The 23,736-nt window shown below is 37.4% G+C and overlaps 1 protein-coding gene across 5 annotated transcripts in view; it reads left to right on the top strand.

The window, feature by feature from the left end:
* The window catches only part of LOC149790609 (microtubule-actin cross-linking factor 1, isoforms 6/7-like), a 376,630-nt gene that overhangs the window by 294,587 nt on the left and 58,307 nt on the right, over nt 1-23,736 (top strand). For all 5 annotated transcript variants that reach the window (XM_089972718.1, XM_089972715.1, XM_089972716.1 and 2 more), the window contains exon 37: nt 16,085-16,257. In XM_089972718.1, coding sequence (XP_089828844.1) covers nt 16,085-16,257 — 173 coding nt within the window. The remainder of the gene's footprint in view (nt 1-16,084; nt 16,258-23,736) is intronic.

The raw sequence follows: 23,736 nt of genomic DNA, 5'->3' as shown, positions 1-23,736 counted from the left end.
GAATTTGCATAGGGTCAGACACAGTCTGATACCGAAGCCAGAAGAAATAGAGAATGTGAGAATGTTAAAAATCACTGAAGACCTGATAGAAGAGCTCTTCAGAGAAGAAATGAACAAGGAGAAAGAAGAATGGACAGAGAAGTACAGACTTCAGAGACAGCAGCAACAGCAGCAACAACAACAGCAGCAGCAGCAACAACCTGAAGCTGACAGAGGCTTTGTCGATTGTCGTATCGACACCAAAGAATTCTTCTTCTCTTTCCGAAGAAGCAGACCTATTGCCAGAAAGTCTATCCTCAGAGGACATCGCATTCTTAGAAACTAAAAAGAATGCCATAGCAAACAAAAAAACAGCCCTTTTCAGGGCTACCCAATACTCTAGAAAAGAAATAACGATCGATTTGCCAATGTGTGTAGGTAGAGTAGTGTGAAAATAAACACTAACTCTTTTTAAAAATGTGAGGGTATGTGTTGGTGTGTTTGTGTTTGTAAGAGCTCAAGTAAGTTGGTGTGGATAGTAGATTAAAATGATATCTTTTCTTAGTGTTTGAGGTGTATATTTGGAGTTAGATTGAATTGCTTTGCGTATGTGGATAGTCTATTGAAGTGATGGGTAGCATAAAAAAGTGAGCGAGTGTTTCTTTTAGGTCCGCGCGTTGTTGATGTTTTTTGGTCATGATCTAGGTAAGATGAATTTTATGTTTTTTAGGGGATGTTTTCCTTCACGTACGCGCTTTCAGTATAAATTGAAACTCGTTCGGCAGTCCAGCTACCCTTGTTGATTGATCAACACAGCCAGAAGAATGAACACGAGACTTGAGAAACTGTTGGAGCTTCATGTGCATCTGGAATATGCCAGGCGCATATTAAATGAACTGGCCGCGGAAGCCATTGTAGAGGAGGGAAGGGTAAGAGAGGAGGAAAGAAGAAAGAAAGAAGAGGAGGAGAGAAGATATAAGGAAGAAGAAGAAAGAAGATATAAAGAGGAAAGAAGAAACAAAGAAGAGGAGGAGGAAAAGGAAAGAAGAAATTTCAAAATCCCAGAGAGCGAAAATTGGGATTCTGAAGCGACATATCCTGCCTCTGCTCTCTGCCCCCAAAAGGTAAAAAGTAACTGGGGGATAAGATGTGTATGTGGCGCCAGGCCTGGAAGGTGCCACCATTAACCAGGTGTCCATGAAGTTCCAAACAAAAACAGCCCTTTTCAGGGCTACCCAATACTCTAGAAAAGAAATAACTATTAATTTGCCAATGTGTAGGTAGAGTAGTGTGTATATAAACACTAACTCTTATTTTAGATAGTGTGAGGGTATGAGTTTGTGTGTTTGTGTGTTTGTGTTTGTAAGAGCTCAGGTATGTTAGTGTGAATAGTAGATTATGGGTTTCTTAGCGTATGTGAAGAGTATAGTTAGGGTTTCATTATATGAAATGAGAAAGTAGGGGGATGTTTTCCTTCACGTACGCGCGATGTTGGGTCATGATCTAGGTAAGATCCATTTTATGTTTTAGAGGGATGTTTTCCTTCACGTTCGCGCTTTTCGTATAAGAACCCACAGTGCTCGTTGTTCAAACCATTCTGCAAAGAATACAAAGAAGATGGCTTCTAACCAAATGGACAAAATGGAAAAATTGCAAAACGTCCTCGACAATTTAGGAATGATAGAGCAAATGTTGGTTAACCTAAACGAGGATCACTATTCATATAGTCCCCATCGAGTGAAGATGGAGATAAACAATTTACGAAAAATGAAGGTAATCATCAGTGATCTGTTGAAAGAAATAAAGGAGGAGAAGGAGGATGAAGAGGAAAAGATAAGAATAAGAACATGGAACGAAAAAATTGAAAAAGAAGAGGAAAATGAGAAGAGGAAGAAAGAAGAAGAGGAGGAAGAGAAGAAAGAAGAGAAGGAGAAAAAAAAGAAGAGAAAGAGTGTTGGAGATAAAATAAGAACTTGGTGGAGGAAAAGAAGAAATTAGAAGAAGAAAACCCAAAGGCCCTTTTCAGGGCCAGCCATATATCTCGAAAAGAGATAGTCTTTGAATTGCCTAAATTTAAATTTAAATTTTAAAAATTTTTTTAAAATTTTTTTAAAAAAAAAAAATCCCATGTTAAATTCCCCTTGTCCGTAGAGTGACCCACGATTTATTCCCATGTTAAATTCCCTTGTCCGTAAAGTGACCCACGATTTATTCCCATGTTAAATTCCCTTGTCCGTAAAGTGACCCACGATTTATTCCCATGTTAAATCCCCTTGTCCGTAAAGTGCCCCACGATTTTTCTCCATGTTAAATTTCCATTGTCCGTAAAGTGCCCCAAGGGTGTTTTTAATGCTAATTCCCATTGTCCGTAAAGTGCCCCCCTTCACTACTGAGATTCTTGCACTACTTGGCTCAACTTTGGACATGAAGTATTCATGACGGTCGTTCCATTGATGAGTCTGGTTTGTCTCTATTTTTAATTCTTTTTTTTTACCACGTTTTGTCGTACTGATGGATCAATATTCCGCAATATTTCTTTTCTTCTGGTATTAAACAAAACTTGCGATAGATAAAGAACAAACCAAGGAGTATGTGAATTTAGTAATGTATACTGTCCGCATAATGACGATAAACCGAGACATTGCCCCAGGATAATACACATGATAAATTTACGTAGCAGCGATGCATACATATCAATATGCCAAGAGTGATGAACATATGTAAACACGACTGAAGGCATCTTTGTATTGTATTACTTGTGTATGAGTAACGGCTGGGGCATGATCTAGTATTGTGTTCCCAGTTTATTATAGGTTTTATTATAGGTTACCTGGGAATATGGTTAGTTATGGCTGATACGCGTGATATACAATGCTAACTGGCATAACTTACATAATTCTCGTGTCGCCCATTTACAGTATATGCTAACAGGATTTGAAGCTGCTAATGATAAATTTTGTGTCGAAAATTGAGATTTACTAGTGACGCGTCAAGAAACCGATAAAACGGCAGTTGGCAACTATTAAATAGTCATTAATTCCCTCCAATCTTCAAGCACAATACTGTTCCCATTCCAACACACTTTGCAAAATGTTGAAAAACAGAAAAAGTGTAGTTCTACGTGGCACCACGTCAAAGCGATATAAAATGGCGTGAAAATGTCAGGCACTTTATTGTCCATTTTATTGCAACAAATTGTTACGTTCGACCGGTTAGAAAAAGGGTTATTTCAGATTACATAACGCTTAATACTGTCAAGTCCACTTGTTTAGCAATCAGACACAGGTTTACCGATCATCAGCAACCATGAGTGCCCATAAGGTTTAATTTAGTCAATGAAGAGTGGATTTTTCAGTGGATTGTTTCGATATTTTCTATTTTCAAATGTTCAGTGTTTTCATTCCCAGGCAACGTCAACGAGAAAATGTAAAGATTTCTTTTACAACAAACTGATGTTGTACACATTGTGAGCCTTTGGGTTTGTGGAGATGTAATTCCTTTTTTATCTTGTAATTTTCGTTTTATTTAAATATTATCTTTTGTAATGATGAATTGGATTTTTAATACAATAAATTCTTATTGTTGACGGTGAAGAACATATTTCGCACCTTTGGGAGATCACGATCTGTCCTTGCTGCATTGCTACGTAGCACAACCAGAGTATACATATTACCTCTTTCACCACTTGCATAATTCTTTGTTTTCTAAGAGACGGAAGTTTTCTGGTATATATTTCTGGAAAAGACTCTCTTTCTCTCTCATGACCGACAAGGGGAGGGTGGCAACCGGGAATAAACCCCGGGGACCCGGGCCCATAAGGGGGTCCAGGTCGAAGAACACTTTTTAATTTTATAAAAGAAAACTTGTTTGAACAAGAACTAGGAGAGGGCCGGGTGTTTCTTACCCCAGGGTCCGTGATCGCTCTCTAAGGCCATTCTCTCTCTCTCTCTCTCTCTCTCTCTCTATATATATATATATATATATATATATATATATATATATATATATATATATATACACACACACACACACACACACACACACACGGTTATGTGCTAATTTTCTTTCATTCCTCAATCTCATTAAAGTGGACAATATCAATGGACCCGGATTAGTCACCCTATAAAGAATTCAAAGGAAGTTTCTTCCGCTTCTCATCAGTTACACAATCCATTTCATCGCCAAAATAGCTCGGTGGCCCAGATGCGTGCAATGTTGAACACAGTGAATACCTTGCACGCTGTTTAGCCCAGATGCAAAATGTAATAATATTATGGAAACATCATTAGTTTGGGTTACACGATTGAATTTCTGGATTATTTGGTTTAGATAATGGACCGTCATTATTCGCATATAAGATGAGTCCAGCTGCAAATTGCATAGACCCAGATCTGCCGTCGCAAAATATTCAGTCCGATATGGTTATGTACAGTTTGTTAGGAGTAATAAGTAAAACAAACAACATACACTCAAATATGCATGCGCAGTATGATACGGCAGATTATGACCTTTGTTGTTTTCACTTTGACTCGACTTATAAGCGAGTATAGATGGTATGTATGTAATAAAATGACATAAACACGTAGGAAGTGAGAGGTTTCGAACCCATTTAGCAGAGAACAGCTGAAATTTCAAAGTTGTTATTTGTTTGCATTGTATGATTATTTCTTGAACTTTTTTGTAGCGTATAGTCAGAGTATAGGCTTAATCACACATAGCTAGGAAGAAGCAGAATAGACAATGTAAACCATCGCTTAGGGGAAATTCCTATGTATGTAGAGCCCATGCAGTCATGAAAGAATAAATACAAACCCGGGGGCCACTGTGGCTTGGTGGCTAAGTCGTTAGTCTGGTGTACAAAAGGGCGGGGTTGGTTGCCACCAACGGATGAACACAGATTAACTTACGTAGTATGTCATCGGGCAAAGCACATTTCTCATATAATATCGGTGTTGTTATGCCATAAACGCCAAAACAAACAACACCTCCAACAAAACAAAAACATAAAAAAAGTATAAATTTTAGGTCATAAAATTATGTATGATTTGCACATTTAATTTATATTTAATTCCATTAACCCTAGAAATTGCAAATGCCAACGCTAACAACAATAGCCGTCAAAAAATGATACGTGTCGTGTTACTTTGAAGGCAAGGTATAATTAATTAAAATTGTTGCCAACATCTTTTTCATATTAACATGATACTAACCTGAAATAAAAATATGATTAGAAACGCAGCCTTCAGATATTTGGAAGAGTCTGAAGAGTCGATCGTACATTATACAAGTATACGCCAGCCATTGTTAATGTTGCAAGTAGATACAAAGCAAATGAGCGGTTGATGTCAGAAGATTCTGCATGTGTTGCAGATACATTAGAATGCATTTATAAACATTCACCATTAACATGGTAACGATAATTACAGGGGGATCCTGCTAAAGGATTTGTAATTGTTGAGGCGGTGTTGTTCAAAGAGTTCATGTTCGAGTTCGTGGTGGACATAATATAATAATATACCTACTGACCAAGCTATTCATATGTACATGAATGGATCTATTAAGCTGTATCACTAAATAGGTCTGCTAAGAACTTGTTGTTCTTATAGAGTTTAACGCCAGTTTTCAGCACAAGATAGGCTATACATGGCGGCCAGTATAAATGATGGAGGAAGAACCCGGGAAAACCCCGGAAAGAACCACTGACCCACGAGAAGCTACTGGCAAGCTTTCTTACATACCCACATGGGGGCCGAGTGCCCGATTGGTCTAAAGCGCACACGGTTACGGATCACTGCCATCTCACCTCTGTCTGCGTGGGTTCGAGTCTCGGGTTTGGCCTATGTGTGTATGTGAGAAAGCTTGACAGTAGCTTCTCGTGGGTCGGTGGTTCTTTCCGTCTTCTTCCTCCACCATCAATAATGGCCGCCATGTATAGCATATCTTGAGCTGAAAAATGGCGTTAACCCCACAACAAACAAACAATACCTACATTGGCCGAACCCGAGAAGCGCTTTAGACCACTCAACCACTAGGAGCCCCTTCCGCGTAGAGCTGCTTTGTATGTTATTTGATTGCTTGGATTACTAAGAGTGTTTGTTATTTTATTGTTTGGATTACTAAGAGTATTTGTTATTTAAACGTTTTTCACAATTGGCTTGCATTTCTTAAAAACAAAAATGCTTTTGACTTTCAGTGATAATTTGGGGGGGGGGGGGGCCGGGGCAGAGGAGGTATCCTCGCCAACAGGCACAATACAACTTTTGGTATGCAGCGTATTGATGATACAAGGTCGTCGTGTGAACAACCCACCCAGATTATTTGTTCCTGAGTAGGAATAAATTTGCCTATCTTTACCTACTTCAAGTAGAATAATGTCGGACTATTAGGGCAGTAAACTACTTGAAACACATACTTTAAGTGTAATAGGTTGACTGTGCTATGCGTTGTAAAATTACTTTCATATTGTTTAATTGAAGGTCGTGCTTTGTTATTCAACATTACTGTATACAACAGGTTTTACAAATTATAAGACGCTTGAGTTTAGATGTGAAATTTTCTTCTTTGCCAATGCAAAATGTTTCACTTCACGAGTACAATATTTTATCTTATCATATATATATATACATGTGTGTATATATATGTGTGTGTGTGTGTGTAAGTTTCTGTTCTCCATTCTGTATCATTGCTCTTAACGGCTGCATTAGTACATCGATAAAAAGATATCAGATTTTTTCGTACATTTTTGGGCTCTGCTTTTGTAAATTTACTTTTGTACACAAAATCTTTCAATGCTTTTTCTTAAAAATTAATGACTTCTCATGCATAGGAATTTTATTTTTATTTTGGACAATTCAGTTGCGCAGGTTATAGTAAACATTGTTGGGGAAGATGTCTGTAAAAACGCCACGGAGCGACCGTATCAAACAGACTTTAGAGCATGACATCTTTAAAAACAATGTTTCTTTGAGTTAGAGTTTTACTGGTTCTTTAATTATTCTTGAAACAATTTGATTACTTCAGTCAAGTTTTTTCCGAAAACTGTGTATCGTTTGTCGTAGAGTGTGACTGATATACGATACTGTATGGGTGACGCGGGAGATCGAATGATAACAGGTCCTAAAAGTCCAGTCTCTGACAATTTGCACGATTCACGTTGAAAACTAATTATAAAAAAATTAATACTTTCTTATGTATATTTATATTTTGTGCTTGACCATTATTCACGATCGAGGGTAGCGTTTTTGTGTGTACTTGTTTTTTTTCCCCCCGTTTGTAAGTTGTGAATAAGTTGTTTATTGATATCTGACTTAAAGGTCTGGCCATATATGCAAACTTAGAATGTCCTGGAAATGAATTTGTCACCCACAGCCTGGTCATTTTATAGTGTATTAGGGTTATATAAATTTATGGTAAGCAAAATTATTCATTTCCGTTTAAAATTCAGGCTGTGGAATCATTTGCTATTGTGTTCAGATATATAATGTAATTGGAGATGAAACATTTATTTACATTATTCATTAGAATTACAAAGTGCTCATTGCGATTTTGGACAAAACCACTACTCTGGGATTCTTGGGAATTTATTCAAATCATTCGGGAATATATCGTTCTAATACATCAAGACAATTGTTATATCAACCATTTGAAGACAATTATTACATTTGCGCATTCAGTATCGGAATTCATTCGGACACCATTTTTCTGAGTTGTGATAGAACATTTAGGATTATTTGGGATTTAATTCATAATGCTCCAAGTTTCTCTTAAATTTACACATTTTAGCGTAGAGAAATAAATTATTTGTTAATTTTACTCAACTTGTAGGTTTCGTTTCTTTCTGTTACTTAGTTTCAGACCATAAGAGTCGTACCAACTCGAAGCCTATACTTTATTGCTTGGAGTTTCTTCTTAGGTATTTGTTGATGATAATTCCTCATTGATTATAAAAATGTATACCAGAGGGTCTTCAGTCTTTACAGATGCTGAGATAAGTTAATGGGGGAGGCCTAAATATAAAAAAAGGCTTCATTAACGTATATAAGGGGAGGAATATTTCCTAAATGGGAGAAAAAAATAGTTACACAAGTGACAACGTCTTTCTCCCACTGATATATTTAATCATCTCATGATGAAATAAAAAAATGTCATAAAGTTTGAATTTTTCTTAAAGGAGTCTTGGCTTACTTCTAACGAAATTTTTAAGATTTCTCAACATTTGAGAAATTCGTAAACTCTGTTCTTATGTTTAAAAGGTTTCCTTGTGGCAAATTTTTTAAATTAACAGTTTGCATCTTTTCTACTATATCTACGATTTACAGTTGTTAGAAGTTTAATACGCAAGATATTCTTGTAAAAATGCATTCTGGACTGATGTAGCTCTTTACACGTTACTTAAATTTAACGAAGTATTTGAAGATAGTTTGCGTAGAAGAAAACACAATATTACCATGCATATTAACTGATTAGTGTCATGATAACAATCTGATTAAAATCATATATCCACTGTCTTACGTGAAGAAATGTCAGCGACCGCTTAGGTGTCTTGTTCTGGTAACTGTTTTATTAACATTATCGCTAATTTTATAAGCCAATCGTATGAAGTCTTTGGGAGACTGAAAAGTATGGTTGAAGAGCATTAATGTATGCCGAACGATTTTATTCACTTTAAAATTTCTGAAAGTTGCATTTCCATTGGCTAGTTCAAAAGGTCACCAGAACATGATCCATAAGCGATAGATGTCAGATCTTCACGTAGTGTAGGTCTGATTTTAGTCAGATTGGGCATGACAGTGGTCATATTTGTTTACATCGAATGTAACTGCGGTGATAACATCCAACTTTCCAGCCAGGTCAAGTTATAAAAGTCGCGTAACTGTAATACTAGAAAATCGAATGGCACGAAGAAAGTTCAAGGTCATCTTATTGGTTGCAACAAGATACCCAAGCTAATTGCACATTGGTTTTGCTGTATGAAGTCATATTTAAATAAAGCCATCCCTAGCTTATTATTATGGCCCAAAGTAAATGTAACTAGGAAATAAGGTTTTCTTGTTCAAAATTTGTCATAGACATGGTTTTATATTAGAAATATTGATCCCGTGGGTCGGTGGTTCTTCCCTGAGTTTTACCTTGTTCTTCCTGCACGATGTACTGGCCACCATGTCTAGTCTACCATGTGCTGAAAAATGTCGTTAAACTTACAAAATTAAGAAATATTGATACAAATTAATTGGTAAAGCCATACTAAATTGCTTTGAACGACCTTCCCACTTGAATTCTTTTTGTGCGGGGGCATGACCATTTTATCCACTTTACGATGTTAGAATAAATGTAGCCAAAAGCTTATCCTATGCCAGTTTTGTTTTTTCTTTAAGGCATTTAAACGGAAAGCACATTTTTGTTTGGACCAGTGTCTTGTTGTTTTCATATATAATTTCATGCGAATAATGTTTATGTAGATGGCCAAGAGAGTCAATAGAAAGCTTCGTTTGTAGTTTTGTCATACGATTATAAATTTTGATTTAGAAGCTGAATGTTTAATCTGTCCACGCTCATGTTACAACTCATCGTTTTGATGTATGATTTCATCCGTATACCAGGCACGCACGTATCGTTCTTGGAACGTTGTCTGTAACAAGCACATACATATTTGTACATTGTACCAATGATCTGAAACATCTGCACAGTTTAGCACCCATCGCCATGCAGTCAAAAATGAACAAGCTCACAGCAGTGGCTTAAACCTTGAGGGAGCTGTGCCCATAGTGATTCAAGGACTCGCGGTATTAATTCAGCTCTCACATTAAACCTATGGAATTGCCAATTTTTTTAAAAATTCAGTAACTTTTAATGTCTGAATGCTCGCGATGAAACCTATATTTCTCAATCCAGACCCATTATTGACGCAAATATCTGCGCAGAGAAAGCCATATGCTCCGCTGCATTTTTGTTTGTTTGTTGCATTTACTTGTTTTCAATTCCGCACCTAAAAATGAGCTGTTAATTTTGGTAATGAATGTTCGAAACTTGGGTCTTTAAAAGGACTGAAATTCTGTAAATACAACAGTCTATTTTTTAAATCACAAGTAGGATACGCTTTCAAAAGATTCTTTTTACGGACATTTTTCTTTTAATTATCAACCAAGCATGTCCATCCCGACCGATATTTTATCTTCAGCCATTTCCAGGTTAGTCCCCATTCTTCCGTATAATAGTACAATGAGTCCTAAAAGCAGACACAAGCCCGTTTCTGCTCTCATCTTATAGCCTATATTAGGATTGGAATGCAGACAATACACTGTCTTAAACATTTGCCTTGTTTCTAAAGCAACTATTATTTGCGTTTTCTGCGTTCGGTTGGACGGATATGTTCTATTTGCCGATATTTCTTGATAGATGGCATTTGACTACAGTCATTGACACTATCCGAAATAATGGTCATAAATCAAGACAGTGTCTCTCTGTTATTGACAAATGACCTTCTGTCATATTTGTGGAACTATTGTAAAAGAAACAAATGCCGCAATGCTTCTGAGCCTTCCAAATATCTCACGATTCTTTCTTACCAGATCTTGCAAATGAAGAGACCGTATTACAACCGTAAGTGCATGCCAAGACAGGACTTGAGTCAAGCCGACATTGTAATATTGGTGAATAAAAAGGTATCACTTATCCTTCCGAGCTTCAGGGCATACAAAACTCGCTCTCGACCATTTTGTTTTGGAGCTAAAATGACAAACGAGGAGGAAATGTTTCGGGGTTTGTTTTCACGTTGAAGCTTTAAACGATCTTTTGTTACCAATCTAAACAAAAAGAAAAACTTTTTGACTGCAATCGCTTGGAACATTTGGATCTTTTCATGTGTTGGCCCATCAATAATTACAGTGGTCTTATCCGATGCTACAGTTTGGGTGGTTCCACAACTCCCAGGGCAAACACGTTATATGCGTTATTGGCGACCGCCCCAGTGGCATAGTGGTTAGAGATTCTTCCTCGGATGCAGGATGTCGCAGGTTTGAACCCCGGCCGAGTCATACCAAAGACTTATACAAATAGTACTAACAGCTGCCTCGTTTGGCACTCAGTATTAAGAGGTTAGTGTTAGGACTGGACGGCCTGGTGTCGGGATAATGTGACTAGGTGGGACATCATGCTACATGTTTGCGGCATGATGCCCTAGTGCTAGACATAACTATAAACTGCCACACTGCAGACATCGTAGTGATATGACTGCAAATTGTTAAAGCTACTTTAAAAATCCAAATATCACACACACACAAACACACACACACACACACACACACACGTTATTGCCCTATCCAAGATTTCCATTACTCAGATATCCATGGTGGATATGAATGATTTTCATTTTTAAAAAAGTCACTAAGGTCCCTTTGTCCTTTCTGACAAGCGTTAAACAGACGTCAAAAAAGCATAGTCTTTTGTAGGCATGGCAACATTTGAGGCGGTTCCCCCGAAAAGCAAAGGTTATGAGCTGCTGGGGCTCAAATGATTAGGGCACATGGCTCGCGACCTGGGTTCGGGGTCAGTTCTTACCATTTCTTCATCCCCAACAGGCCACCTTGAAGTATCCGTAGGCAAAATAGATTTGTCTCGGCACTATATAGCTTTTGAAAACATTCCTGTGCCATAAAACGCCAAAAGTTATTTTAACAACATCATGAAGATATGCTCAACTTTCGACTAGTCTTTCATGGACACAACATTTGTTCTGAGCCGATCCGATTCTTGCTGCTGTTTTAGCAGTTCTATCTACTTTTGCATCCAACGCGTTTGTTCAACATGGCTGTCAGTATATCTGCTTCTACAAACGGATTTCCTGCGTCCTTAAATGTTTCTACAATTCTAGCTTCCTGTATTAAGCGCTATACAAGTGATTCGTACCTTCGTGATACGTGTTATGTGTCTCATCGCTGAAAGTGCTACAATTCGCTCAACATTCTAACTATTTCATGTTATGTGACCATGCGTTTTAGTAATGCACTGCAACATCATGAAGATATGCTCAACTTTCGACTAGTCTTTCATGGACACAACATTTGTTCTGAGCCGATCCGATTCTTGCTACTGTTTTAGCAGTTCTATCTACTTTTGCATCCAACGCGTTTGATCAACATGGCTGTCAGTATATCTGCTTCTACAAACGGATTTCCTGCGTCCTTAAATGTTTCTACAATTCTAGCTTCCTGTATTAAGCGCTATACAAGTGATTCGTACCTTCGTGATACGTGTTATGTGTCTCATCGCTGAAAGTGCTACAATTCGCTCAACATTCTAACTATTTCATGTTATGTGACCATGCGTTTTAGTAATGCACTAGCCTTACTTAATAAACCAATATCACTTCGTCATACTTGGATGTCTTGCTTTTTGTTCATGGACTGTTAGTAAAAAAAAATACACCGGTCACAAACGAACCTTTAAGGAACTCGTCTTACACGTTTTACACTTTGGGATGTCTTACATTCAACTACGCAGGGTCCCGAGTGGCCGAGTGGTCTAAAGCGTTCTCCGTTATGGATCACTGCCATCTCACCTCTTTCTGCGTGGGTTCGAGTCTCGGATTCGGCTAATGTGGGTATGTGAGAAAGCTTGCCAGTAGCTTTTCATGGGTCGATGGTTCTTTCCGGGGTTTTACCGGGTTCTTCCTCCACCATTAATACTGGCCGCCATGCATAGCCTATCGTGTACTGAAAAATGGCGTTAAACCCTACAACAACAACAACAAAAATTGGTTCCCTTTTCAATGTGCTGAATATGGATTGCTGAGCAAGAAACTATATAAGGATATCAGTCGTATCGTCCTTCAGAACATTACTTATCTTAGTAAGTCGTGCATAAAGATTCTTCGAAAGGTTTAAATTCTGGGACATGGTCTATAATATTTTCGGTTGAAAATTGGTTCATCATCCTTTGGCTTGAAGCTGGTGTAAGATTGGGTGAGATTCTGAATGTACAGGACTTGAATTTACCGATGGAATGCTGTACAAGATATCCACTTGTCTTGTATTCATTTTATAAGGATGTTGATTCTGTTGAATATGGGATAAGCCATTGCTATCAAATGAAGTCGTGGCGGAAGTTTTTATTTATTTTATAAATGTGTTATGAATGATTTTCATAATAATTCTAAAAGCAAATCTATAGTACCTGTACCACTTTTCACATTACATTAATTGCTGCCGACGCTTCTTCAACCGACTGTAAGATACTGAAATGTAAAATATCATTAGCTTATTTTTAATGAATCTTTTCCAAGTTTTTGGCATGCAACGTTGTTCCGACGTGCAGACACCAAAGAGTTTCACAGTCTTGCTGTTGATGAACCTTATAGACAGGTTTCGCTAACGTTTAATGCTGCTGAAAGAAATACTTTGGCTATATACAAAGCAGCAGTTTCTTGAAATTTTCGTTATCAGTTTGCCGACCCTCGGGCAGCATTCAAATGAATCAAGTCTTTGAAAAGAACTTTTCTTGACATCATGCTAAATGAGCACTGAATTAAGGTCAGTCTCTGAACGATTCTTTGCGAATGACTGCTGCATCTCTTGCTGAACACATGCCTTCGTTTCTATCTTGTGCTAAAAATCGCGTTAAACCCTATAACAAAAACAAAAAGGCTTCGTTTCAGCAGGTTTTTGGAGTAGGTGTAAAGCGTCGTTTCCAGGAGTTTCTATGAACGTTATTGGGACATCTCTGCCTTTTTCTATGAGCCTGCATTGTATAATTAGAGAGCGTGTCTTATAATGGATGTAAAATATTCATAGGCATATTTTGACCTCAGTCATAACCATGTCTTCTACACCGAGTTTAGCCGAACCTTTTCACCGAGTTTAGCCGAACCTTTTTTTTCACAAAGTTCTCTATCGGCCATGTGAACACTAATCATAGTGTACAAATACTGACAAGGTTGTTTCCTTCGTCTGGCAAATGATGGAACAAGCAGCCATATTTACTTTGTCCCGCACTAAATGGGTCTGTTTACTCAATCGTCTTTGATGTATCAGTCTTTACTTTCTTTTAAAGTTTTAATTTACCGTAATTTGACCAGTAACTTTTTGAAATTTTGCTTCCATTCCACTGCCATCGTATTTGCCATATAAGCAAACAATTCTGGTAAAATTAATTCAAGTCTCATTAAGGTAGCTGAAAGGAGATGGAAGGAATGATCAAATAGTTCACTAATCAGTCTCGTGCAGTTTCTCAAAAAAGCGAGCAGACTTGTATAAATAACGGCGGGATTACTGTCCTAAAGTCAAAATTACATTTCTTGATTGAGTAACATCAGTTTTTGTTTTTTAAAAAGTGAAAATACCATCATTTTCTTCAAAGACTTGTTGGGTCTCCTAGATTTAAGCATGCCTTGCTGGTGACATTTTTATTGTGACTGTTATGAATTTATAAATATATTTTCTATACGTATTTGGTCAGGTCAGTGATGTTGATTGCTTTAAGGAATAAGCAGGTCCGTCACATTTTAATAGCTGATTCTAATTAGATCTGTCGAGAAATGTGAAATCTAAATACGTGAATGTCATCATAGTTTTTTATTTGCAAATTCAAGCTGTTAATTCATGATGTGCCATCGTATATCTTGATAACTTTTCTATTTTCATTTACAGCTGGGGTTCAGTATACTGACGTTATATTTTATAATTTCTTTGTTGGAGTTTAAACACGGGACAATTTACTTCACGAGCGCAAAAATATATGTGAAGTTACAAATAAGCAGAGGAAAAGGCGCATTTAAAATACTTAGTGTTAAATAGATGTATAATGATCCAAAATCCAAACATTAATTTTGCCAGGACTGACTAGAATCAGTGTAGGGTGTTTATCCTTATCTACTGCATTTCTAGCGTTATGTATGGTGTAAGGAGTCAAATCAGAACATTGAAATTCTTGGGTGATTAAGTTCATTGCATCTGTACTAGTTTGGATGTGTCATTCAAGACATTTGATCTACCTGATACAGTCCATTTTGTGTTAGTACAGCCATAGATTATTACTCCTAATTTCACAAAAATGTCCCGATACCTAGTCTTGAAGTGTTTGTTACTGGTTTACAAAGGTGTACAACACGGGTTCATGTTACCAGAAGTATTGTTCAGTTCTGACGATAGGACAGATTGCTCGAAGCAGTAAGAGTCATCTTTCTTGAATTATAACTGGTAACCAGCAGATCGGATTTCATGTAAATTAAAATATACAAGATAGGTGTATGTGCAATTTCAGGATACGGCAAGTTAATGTATGTGAGGATGTCTTTAAAAAATGTTCATTTGGGAGTTACTTAGCAGCAAAAAGTGGTATGTTTGCTTTTCATCAGCGGTTAGATCTGTACGTCACTGAGGTGCAGAAAATAGCGTTTGAATTACCCTATTATTTTTTTTGGTAAATAATTGCTACTAACTTGCACAAATGGCACATTTTTATTGTTTCATACGATCTATTTTCTGTTGTACATTTATATCGTTTCGTATGATCTATTTTCTGTTTGGGTATTTGTAAATTTGACATCAAAGCCTTTACAATTTTTAAATTGCTTCACTGTTGATAATTTCACACTAGGGTCATCACTGGCATTCAACAGCGCTATCTGACTCGTTCGACTAAGTGATTATCTCTGTAGTTATTCTTTTAGACCTTTCTATTGTGTCTTAAAACCAAATATTTATAACCAGTAAGATGTTGAAATGCATTCCTAAGCTTTTATCAGATTCATTTTGAGGATTCCTTGATGACGAAATTAGACTATTTTAAGGGAAGATGATGATAAGACCCGATTAAACCAAATGGTTTTACTTGCCAGTTACGGGCGTCAAGACTGTTGTAGGAAGTATTTATAAATTATCAATAACGTAACTAATTCCTCTTCTACTTGTAGCATGATTTTGGGTCGCCTTGATGCTTTCATTAATTAATATAAACTACAGAGGTGTTTTAAACCCCCTTACAACGCATGGATTTCAATTCTTATAACATTTCTATTGGTATCTAAGAACACTAGTATTAAGAGAAAAACGGCCATTTGTTTGTTTAACTTAATAGTTTTCTTATATATTTTTATATTCGTTTATTGTAGTTGTTCCAGCATCAGTTAGCTGGAAAGCACTCGGCTTTTTACTCGGCAACACGGCTTGGGCGAAACCTGAAAGATAGATGTACAAAAACAGATCCGGAACGGGAGATCCTTCAGCAGATGCTAGATGACTTGAAAAATAAATGGAATTCAGTTCGTTCGGTGGTATCAAAAAGGTGAGTTTGGTAATATTTTATTTTAGGGGCTATAGCTTCAGTTTTAGCGGTATGGGACGCCTCAATCGTATTACTTTATAAATAGAATGTGGCTGCTGTGTAGATAGCTAGAATAACCCGGATATTATCGTCAAGGGCAACGACAAACCTTACTCGGCAGAATAAGGAAAATATATTACAAAGAAATAGAAAAGATGACCCAGATTTATATAGAAAGTAAAAGCAACAGTCTTTTATCAAACTTTTGGGTAGAACTTCATGGTTTTTTTTTTAATTATACGAGTGATATTAAATCACACGGTGAAAGCCATCGCATAGAACCAGAAACTCGTGTCTGATGAAGTATGTAGAAAATTTAAACATAAATACACAATTCCGAATGTCTTTTTTTGTTCCCCACTGTCCCACACACAGCGCCTGAAAATGCATACTGGATTTGTCTAAAAACTGATACCTATGGAAAGATTGGTCGGCTGTTTCACCTTGATAATGAGATAACTGTTTATATTCAAGCAGCTGACAATATGAAGGTATATTTCCCCCCCCCCCCCCCAAGGATTTCGTGCAGTTTAAAATGAGTTCGTATCAATCGCGGATTAGTAACGGATGGGGTGCGAATAAACAAAGACTATTTTTGATGTCCTAGGTGAACTATGACTTTGCCCCCTCCCCCAACCCAAATGACTCCGTCTAATTCGGAACCCCGTAAAGCCTAGCGCCCTAGACGGCCACCTAGTTAGCCATTAAGGTCGGTCCGGCAGTATATGAGAGATATTGTTAAATAGTTTGACGCGTTGACGTCAGTTTACCGGCGACGTCGGTTCAGCTAGGAACTAATGGGCCACGGGACTCGCTTGAACGAAGATTGCCACTTTAAATTGTCATTGTACAGAACAAGAAATGCAGCCCTTTCTAAAGATGTCGATGTTTTGATTCAGTGTTGTTTGACTTCGTGTTAAATGTTCAGCATTCGAAGAACTTGTTGTCGGAATACAATTAATTTGTACATTTGTAATTGAATAGAATGGCTTTCGCCTCGTAATTTTAGTAGTGATGCGAATATACTAGCCCGGAAGTTCTCAATGTACATCTCATATCGTTTTTTTTTTTTATTGTTGTTGCAATTAGTCATATTTTGCTGCATTTTTTAAAACAAATTTGGGGGAGGAGGCGTCGACATTGTGGTCTGCAGTGGGTGCATTTGTGCATGTTAATGTCAAGGAGACAATCTCTGCACAGGCAGCCATGGGTGAGAAAAGGATGGTAATGTTTCAAACTATGCACATTTGAAACGCGGAGCAACGATACATTGAAATTGATACTTGAATTATGTGCAAAATCCACTCTGGTACGCATCAGGTTGATATCGGAGACAAACTTCGTCAAGTTACGTCCTTTTAATCAGTTCTAAACGAATTTTAGTATAATAGAAAACGAATGCGCCTTTTGGGTGATCAGACTATACGTATGTATGCACAAGTTTGCATACATGTAAACGCTTACCTCCATGACATCAAAATGTTTTTAATTTTGTATAGGTTTTACTAGTTCTTTTACTTTTTTATTTTAAACGTTATACCTTGTGTCTTGTACCGTCATCATATTTTTTATTTATAGCGTCGCCGTTGTTTGTTTATTTGCTGCGTTAATCGTATTCATTGCTTATGGCGTGAATCACAGTAGGGCAGTCTGACTTGTAATACAAGGGTCGCAGGTTGACGAGTGCCCAGACCAGTCTCGTTAAACAAGAATAAAACTGACCAACTAATCAACCTATTGCTCATCCGTTACTAGTGTACTGGACATAACGTGTTTGATGGTTTTTGTATAATGCCTACATACTAACACTTCGTTGGTTTGAACGAGTATGCAACTTTTATAGGCCATTTTCCTATGTCATTCATCCGCTTTGACTATGAATTACTTCCGTCTGATTGAGCGGATTATTGACTAATTATTGTAATTTTCTTTTTGTAATGAAAAGGAATGTTGGCAATTCCGTAGAAGCATTTGAATAAGAAAACTGTTAAAATGCAGACTTCTAATTCGCAAAATGTACACTATTGATAGTTGATACTCTTTGCCCTGGGTTTTACCTGTCTCGTTTTGCATCAGTGCACACTACTCCAAGGTTTCATTTGGGATCTGTCGGCTATTACGCTAAGCTATAGATAATCACTAGACAACGTACAGCTTTCCAAATGGCCGCTCACTCAGGTGTTTTACACAACTCTGTGATTTAATTCCGTCGACGTGATTCGGCAAATTTGGTCTGTAAAACTTGGATTTTAGACTGTCAGGTGGAACAAACTGGCGTCGGACGAGGGGTACCACGAGGAAAGCGATCGATGGGGTCCGCAAATGCAGATTCCTTGGCTGACGCTTTTCTCTCCGAGGTCGGTAAAGATAAAAGCCATACAGTACTGTTATGTATATACTGTACACTGAGAGAAATTGGGTCGATACTCTGTGACCTTTAAAGTTTATTTACATTAGTGTCATGTACTAGCGTTATTGTATAGGAAGAGTGTTTTTGAGTTTCGATTTTAAAGTTTGAGACAAGCATTTATTTATGAATATAATCGTGGAATCCATGACAAATGGGCTCCAGATGGTCTACACACACTGGGCTACGATGACCGAGATATTTACATGCATTGTATTTTTGTCAAATACTAAAAAAGATGTGGTTGGGGTGCAGATATAAAGTCATGAACACTTTACATATGCTTAAATTTAGTGGGTAGCAAGAACATTTGTATTTAACAAGTTTGTGGTTATTTGTATTTTACAAGCGCGTGGTTTTTGCTATTTATGGTATCTTGAAACGGGATGTTGTGTTTATGGGGAATATGTTAGGGACGTAAAATCAAAACTTGGGGAATAAAAGAGGTGGATCTCTCAGAGGCAAAATCTATCACTGACATATCTATAAATCAGCTGTTTTGATACACTGTACACAGCGAAGCTTAAGGGTGAAGAATTGATTCTATAGGATATGGTCATGGATAATTATTAGTTGTTTCCCACATGATTCTTTATTTCAGTTGATATTTATTGTACCATGGGTTGTGTATTGTGTAGTCCGAGTATCATTTGACCCTTGCCACTCTGACCCTACACCCCCCAAAAAAATGGGGTGACAAGGGTCAGAGGAAACTTGGGCTGTGTATTGTGCTATGCATTTCGTTTCATCCAGAGTACATGTATATACATATATACATGTATATTACTTTGTATATTGCATTTGGCTTTATTTTCCATATTGTTCCATACAGATTAGCGAGACGTAGAGTTTTTGACCATTTTTATTCTCGAAAGATTATGAATATAACTGGCTTCCAGTCGAAATTAACAAATGATGTACAATTCATTAACAACAGCAGTTTGTAAAAAAAATGGCAAATATGTACCTCACTATAATGAAACTGGTTAATGAAGGTCATCTAGTCTGGCCCTTCTCAAATCCCTGTCAGGCAAGTTAGGGGCCATCCATTTAGTACCTACGCATGGAGGGGGAGGGGGTAACCCAATGCATATGCTTGCATAAGGGGTTTCTACTGATGATGTGCATAAGCATAGGAAACGGGTGGTGGTGGCAAATTTTAGCGGACACTATACAAACTTGTTAAAGTTACACAGCTTATTTCTTTGATGTAGCCAGGCATTCAATGTTGGTGGACTATCTGTTTTATTCAACATGTCAGTGTTATTAATCCTTGATCATTTCTGCATGGATTAAATACAGACTGTTCTATAGAATTGGGTGTGTGTGTGCACATCAAGCATACATACACAGGTGGGTTTTTTTAAACAAAAAAGTATGCATGTGTACAGGGAGGGGGGAGGGGTCAAGGTTTGGTAGATTTTTGCATATGTACTAAATAGAAGGCCCCTTAAGGTAAAATAATACCTGAAGCAAATTAAGGCTTTACAACATGTACATGATGGAGCTGTCAGTGACATATTGACATGCATGTTACTTACCCTGATCAGGTTTTTGCTTTATTGGTCATAAACTACATCACCTTGTGCAGTTTTATGCAATATATATATACGATCCCTTTTTAATACCTTTTCATCATTTTTCATTAACATACAACATTTACATCTCCCATTGATCGGGAAGCTTTATCCTGCACCGTTACCATCCTACCATTTTAATTTCAACTATTTGTTTTTTATATCGCTGGTCGATATGAGACTTATCATAATTTTTAAAAGATTATACATATAACATTTTGTTTGGCGCTAGATAGCCTTACAGTGCTGATGCGCTTTTATAAACAGAATCAATCAATCAATCATAAACCACAAGTGGGCTGTTGTCAGGTGTCCATTTTGTGTCTGTCCATCAGCAAAAGTTTGTTATTGCCATTGATATTTTCATGCAATATGCCTGCCATAGTGGTAATCTTGAATATCTTGTTGTCACCATTTCTCCTAGATGGCTTATTATGCCGATATTGTGCTTTCAGTTCCTCAGAGGGACTTTTGGTGTCTTGTTGTCTGACTCAAAAGGACTTCTTTTGGTGTCATGTTGTCTGATATTGAATATGGCCAACATTACATAGATATTGCCAATCTTGTTACTTTTGTTTCTCCAATTTGGAAAGTCCTTTTCACCAAAAGACTTTGTCACATGCTCCCTATGGAATTATTACTAACCCCAGAGAAGGACGGACAATTTAAAGGTTAAATAGTTCGGAGCCCCCATTCAGCAAAGCTGATGGTCTAGGTGTTAAAATATGAAATTAATAAGGTGAAAGGTATAACAATTTAATAAGCTATAATATCACAGTATTCCACAATTACAGGACAATTTTTCAGTGCAGTTGCTTCCAATCACTTTATGACCGATCCAAATTGCCAATTATTTCATTTCGTGAAATTAAAAGTGAGATGGTTTCCTTCCCATGTCCATTCTTTGTTGCTCATCTGTAACTTTCACCTTGTATTCCTTTCCTGGCTCCCCTTGTCAGTACTTCCGGTACCCTCGTTTCCATTTTCTCTGCGTCCTTGTTGGTGCTTCCAGTACCCTCATTTCCATTTTCTCTGCCTCCTTGTTGGTACTTCTGGTACGTTACCCTCATTTCTATTTTCTCTGCCTCCTTGTCAGTACTTCTGGTACCCTCATTTCCATTTTTTCTGCCTCCTTGTTGGTACTTCCGGTACCCTCATTTCCATTTTCTCTGCATCCTTGTTGGTACTTCTGGTACCCTTATTTCCATTTTCTCTGCATCCTTGTTGGTACTTCTGGTACTCTCGTTTCCATGCTCTCTGTCTTTCTTTTGGAACTTCATGTACTCTCGTTTCCATTCTGTTTTTCTTGTCAGTACTTCTGGTACCCTCGTTTCCATCTCCGGCCCTCCTTCCTCACACAACAGCCAATTTCTACATGCTCTACATGTCTTTTCCTATCTAATCGTCGGGTGGCATCCTTTCCCACCCAGAAAGCTTCCTGTGGATTAGAAGAGACATACAATTGTGCCTCCTTGTTCGAACACAGGAGAATTCATGCTCACTTAGATCTTGCATCAACATAATGGCAATTAGATCATTAGATCAACTCATACACTCACATCTAAATATTCCATACATGCAGCTTGTTCTATAATAAAGGCTATAACAACAACAATAATATCACGACTTCTGATACATACCTGCATATCCCTAATTCTTTCTTTAGTAAACTATCAACATCAACAATATTCCTATGCATTTCCTACCTTACAAATTATAAAAGACACATACAAATATAAATCCCTAATTATACATGCACACGGCCAATAATGCCTAACTCTGCACAATCCACAACTATATTTTCAAATACAAACAAGTACAAGGTCTAACTACTCACTATTAAATTCAGTTCTGCACCGCGATAAACCATCCCCTCTGATTTTATCCCAACAATTAATTAATCTTGAATGCCACTAATTCGCTATACACTACTTTACGACGTGTTGATAATTCAGCTATACATGGAAGATTAATATTCTACTAAATTAAATGCGCATAATAAGGTATAAATCTTACGAAACCTAGTTAGGAAAGTGAGACAAATTTGGGCATAGGTATTTTAACTCTGAATTTTTGTTCCAGTCTCGTCCGAAGTTCCTAGAACTAACTTCCCACCCTTTTTAACAAACGCAAAACTTCGGCCCTAGGAGTGCAGTCTAGTCTCTCAAATTTCCCTATATCTGCTCTTGCCAACCTCCAGATGTGCACTGATTCTTTCACAATGGATTAAACAGAATAATATCTGGCTGCATGATAAACCCACCCAAAATTTGATTACCTTGGTTCTGATTGGATACCGGTGGTCTCTTTGAAAACGGTGTTACAATGTTGGGTTTCCGGTCTCCAAGCCTAAGCTGGCTGGTGACATCACTGCTAATTGCAAACAACCAGAGTTTCTCACCCTGTGGCAAGTTTCTTCAAAGGTAGTCACCTTGAATTTAAAGTAAACACAATGGCTAATTCCCGGACAGGTATTTTCTTTGTTTCAGAATCGGTCTAAAGTCGTAATATTATATAACATGTATTGACATTACCCTAAGTACTTTGAATTATGAATTCTATCAAAAGGCATTTATGACTATGAGCAGGAATTGTTTAAAAAAAATTCTCACACAACGTGACAGACTTCTTATGGTGACTTGTTAGCCCTAAATGAAAATGGTGTAGAATTGACGTCCAATTAGTCTGCTACTGCATTTAATATGAAAATCTGAAGAATATCAAAGACAGTTTAAACACTTGGTAGTTAAAAGAAAGAAATGGTCTTGTCCTGAATTCATGGTTATTCTTTTCAGCCAGTAGTCCCCTTTGAGGAACTCTTCTTTCATGTTATAATAATTTTGTCAGTCATTCTGGTTGCTGTTCCTGCACTAGTTCATTCTTCTTGCCATGTATGTAACTCATTATCCTAATATGCATAATATCCTAATATGCATACGTAATTTTATCATGGATATCATCCTGTGTATTAACAAATTAGAAGTTGATGTTAGATGTCATTGTGAGTATTAACCAATTTATGACTGCCCCAGTGGCCTAAGCGGTTAGAGAATCCACCTCGGGTGCAGGAGGTCGTGGGATTGAACCCTGGCTGAGTCACTCCAAAGATTTATAATAAACGATAATAGAAGCTGCCTCACTTGCTCAGCATTAAGAGGTTAGTGTTAGGTGGGGTCTGCCTGGTGTCAGGATAATGTGACTGGATGGGACATGATGCCCCAGTGCTAGGTATCACCGTAAACTGACACACTACAGACATTGTAGCGATATGACTGAAAAATTGTTAAAGCTATGTTAAACATCCAAATAACAGACACATTTTAAGTCATTGTTTGCTCATTCTACTAGGTTTTAGACTTGGCATTTGTCCTTGTAGATCCTTTCATTTGGACACTGCACTAAATCATTCAACTGCTGTTTTTTTTCTTCTTCCTGAAATGTGTCACATAATGTATT

This window comes from Sinohyriopsis cumingii, chromosome 10, assembly GCF_028554795.1.
Source record: "Sinohyriopsis cumingii isolate HCF-2022 chromosome 10, ASM2855479v2, whole genome shotgun sequence".
Lineage (NCBI taxonomy): Eukaryota > Metazoa > Mollusca > Bivalvia > Unionida > Unionidae > Sinohyriopsis > Sinohyriopsis cumingii.
Note: the sequence above shows the minus strand (reverse complement) of the source record. Positions and strands in the feature narration are given on the sequence as shown.